The sequence below is a fragment of the Impatiens glandulifera genome, chromosome 5, assembly GCF_907164915.1.
Source record: "Impatiens glandulifera chromosome 5, dImpGla2.1, whole genome shotgun sequence".
Taxonomy (NCBI): Eukaryota; Viridiplantae; Streptophyta; class Magnoliopsida; order Ericales; family Balsaminaceae; genus Impatiens; species Impatiens glandulifera.
Window position 1 is genome coordinate 22,241,330 of NC_061866.1, and position 3,210 is coordinate 22,244,539.

General features: G+C 33.1%; 1 protein-coding gene across 1 annotated transcript; it reads left to right on the forward strand.

Annotated features, from left to right (window-relative positions):
* Window positions 1–772: 772 nt before the first annotated feature.
* Window positions 773–2,820, forward strand: LOC124939874 (metacaspase-1-like). The gene is made up of 5 exons (XM_047480329.1): window positions 773–1,295; window positions 1,374–1,701; window positions 1,916–2,027; window positions 2,107–2,298; window positions 2,568–2,820. The coding sequence occupies exons 1-5, from the start codon at window positions 842–844 to the stop codon at window positions 2,622–2,624; spliced, it is 1,143 nt and encodes a 380-aa protein (XP_047336285.1). The 5' UTR covers window positions 773–841; the 3' UTR covers window positions 2,625–2,820.
* The last annotated feature ends 390 nt before the right edge of the window (window positions 2,821–3,210 follow it).

Consider the following 3,210-nt stretch of genomic DNA (forward strand, 5'->3'; position numbering starts at 1 on the left):
ATTGTTTGAATATCAACATCTTACTATTATCACTTTTCAATACATTCTAAATTGGTGGACGTCCAAGTAATAAACATGGTTTAAAATGTTAAATGTTGACAAAAACCAAAAGGAAGATATATATTTTAAGAAACGTTAGACTCTTCCCAACTCCCAATTCTAAAAACAACCCAAAAAAAAAAGCGAAAAAGGAATGAACTTTATGGAGAAAGTAAAAAATTGAACATAGAAAGTAGGATAAAGAAGCATCAGATTCCTAATCATATATATTATATAACTCAAATTGTGTTCAACAAGTATGTATACGCTGATACAAATTGCCTTCCAACTCGCATTGTGGACTAGAGTTTCTATGGTTATTTTTTTTTCTCTCGATATATATAAAATACTGAACTTATCTAAATAATCAAATGTTTTAAGTTCGATTTTCACTAAGAACATTCTAATTTCAAGGGGTTATCTTAGTCACCCACCCACAAGAATAATTTTGGATTTATACTAATCCCAACTCTAAGCACAACCAATAGTGCCAAAGGAATGAACTATCTTCCTGATAAAGTAACAAAAATGAACATGGAGGATGAGAAAGCATCAGATTCCTAATCACATATTAGAAAACTCAAATTGTGTTCAACAAGTGTAAAAAGAATATGTTCTGGTGGCCATTAACGTTTAATTTATTCACATGAAGGCAAAAGAATCTAAAAAGGATTTAAGGTGCGTTTATTTGCAAATAATGATTCATAAACCTTATAAGAAGGACAATACAAAATAAAACATCATGCATTTGTCCTAATCAAAACATACTCTAAAAGAAAAGCAAACGCAAAATTTTAAAGTCATGGAGAGCAGAAAATGCAACCTCTGCCATAACCAACTTGAGATGCCTCCGACCGCGCCATGCAAATGTCTGGCGTTGTATTCTGTTGGGTCATTGCAAAGAAATCGAAATTATAACACTTTAACTGTCCAAAAGGAAATCCAACCATCTAATTCTTTTTCGACGAGGCTTTGGAGGCGCATGAGCAGCAGTACTGGAAACAGTAGTTATAATGCAAGAACTGGCGAAAGTGAAAAGGAAAAGGAAAAAGAAAGCTTTCCGTGGATTGGAAATGGCGTGAACCCATTGAACTCAACAACTTCAGGACCGCATCAATCGAGGAAGGCTCTTCTTTGTGGAGTAAGTTATAAAAAGGATAAGTATGAACTCAAAGGTACAGTTAATGATGTGAAGAACATGTGGAATTTGCTCATAGAGTTGAAATTTCCCAAGGATGCTATTTGTGTGCTCACAGGTAAAACCAAACAAACAAACTGTAATCTTAATTCATAATTTGTTTAAACTGTTGGGTTAATCGTTTGACGAAAAGCAGAGGAGAACGACCCGAGTCTATTCCCAACAAAGGAGAACATGAAACGGGCCTTGAAATGGTTAGTCAAGAACTGCAAAGCTGGGGACTCTCTGATCTTCTACTTCTCAGGACATGGCGTTCGACAGCTCGATTTTGACGATGACGAAGTTGATGGGTACAACGAGACTCTCTGCCCCGTTGATTTCAAAACATCTGGGATGATTTTTGATAATGAGATCAATGATGCAATTGTTAAGCCAATCAAGACCGATGTCAAGCTTCATGCCATCATTGATGCTTGTCATAGCGGAACTGTTATTGATCTAGAGTATGTTTATAACAGAGCCAAGTAAGTCCTTCTCTTATCACTCTTTTTACTTATATTTTTTTAAATGGTTAATCTTTTGTATTTCAGATAGGTTTAAACTGCCCTCATCTATATTATATTGCATTAACTTTTAAAAAAATATATATATTTGAGTTGTTTGTTGTTGTTCTGGTTTGATTTCGTTAAATGTTGTGTTCATTACTTTATTTCATTTTACCATGTTGAATCTGGAAAGAAAATGTTGGATTGGCAACAAACCTCCTTGTGGTGCTAACAAAAGCACAGATGGTGGAATAGCAATTTCCTTGAGCGCTTGCGCAGACGATAGACTGGCTGCGGATACAACTGTAATTTGATTAAATGATAAGGATAAACAAATATGAAAGAGGAATTAGGAATGAGCATTTTTTTATGTGGAAATTGCAGGCGTTCTCAAGAGACATGATGACGGGTGCATTAACATACGTTTTCACCAACATAATGAGACAGAAAAGAGGAAAAGTAACATATGCTGAGCTTCTTAATGAAATGAACGAAAAGATTGTATCGGTCAATACTTCACGTAGCTGCTTGAGTACTCCTCTCATCAAAAGACTGCTTCGTAACAAAATAATTCAGGTACTAAATAGTTTAAATTTGGTTTATATTTTAATTGTTGATTCATATATGGTTAATTCTGTTGTATTTATGTGTTTGGTGGTATTTAACTTTGAGTACTCGTGTTTTTCTGGTTAGTTTTAAGATACTGTCATTTATATCATGTTCAATGAAAAAAATATGCAGATATATAATGGATCTATTTTAAACACCAGTTGATCCCTTATTGATAGATCAATCTTCTCACATTAAGTACAAGCTTAATTACATGACTTGTATTTTTTATGCAGGAGCCTCAGCTATCAGCTTCAAAAGTAATCGATATGAATGGGTACCTAACATTGTAAAAAGAACTACATGAAACATGTTGTGACAATCCTCTATCTGTAACTTGTAACTCATTGTGTTTGACACTTGACAGCAAGAATCAGGCATGCTAGCTTCTAGCACAAACCCAAATGTAATATCAACCATCTCCCCAAATGAAAGTCTTTTGCTTCTGTATTTGTTGAATTTTGAAGAGAATGAAGATTTCTTCTTATATAATTGGGTGATATAATTTATAGAAGAAACTAAACAAGTTTGAACAAAGGGTAGGAGTTGATCTCTCTTCTCATTCTCAAAGGTCAGTCATTAATCGGTTGGAAACAAAATGGATACAACTCTTAAGAATACTTTAAGTGTTAGATTTATTGGCTATGTGTTAGAGCTATTTTTTATTTAGAACTCAATCAATAAAATTATTATTTTTATTTATGATTATTGTGTTAAAGTCACGTCCGGTTATTAGTATGGTATGGTTTTAGTTTTATTATGTGTAAAAATCGATTATTTATTTATTATTTATAATAAATAAAATAATAAATAAATAGGAAATATAAATGGGGTTGTTGTCACCAATTAATAGGCTCATAACATCCATCGTAGAAAAGA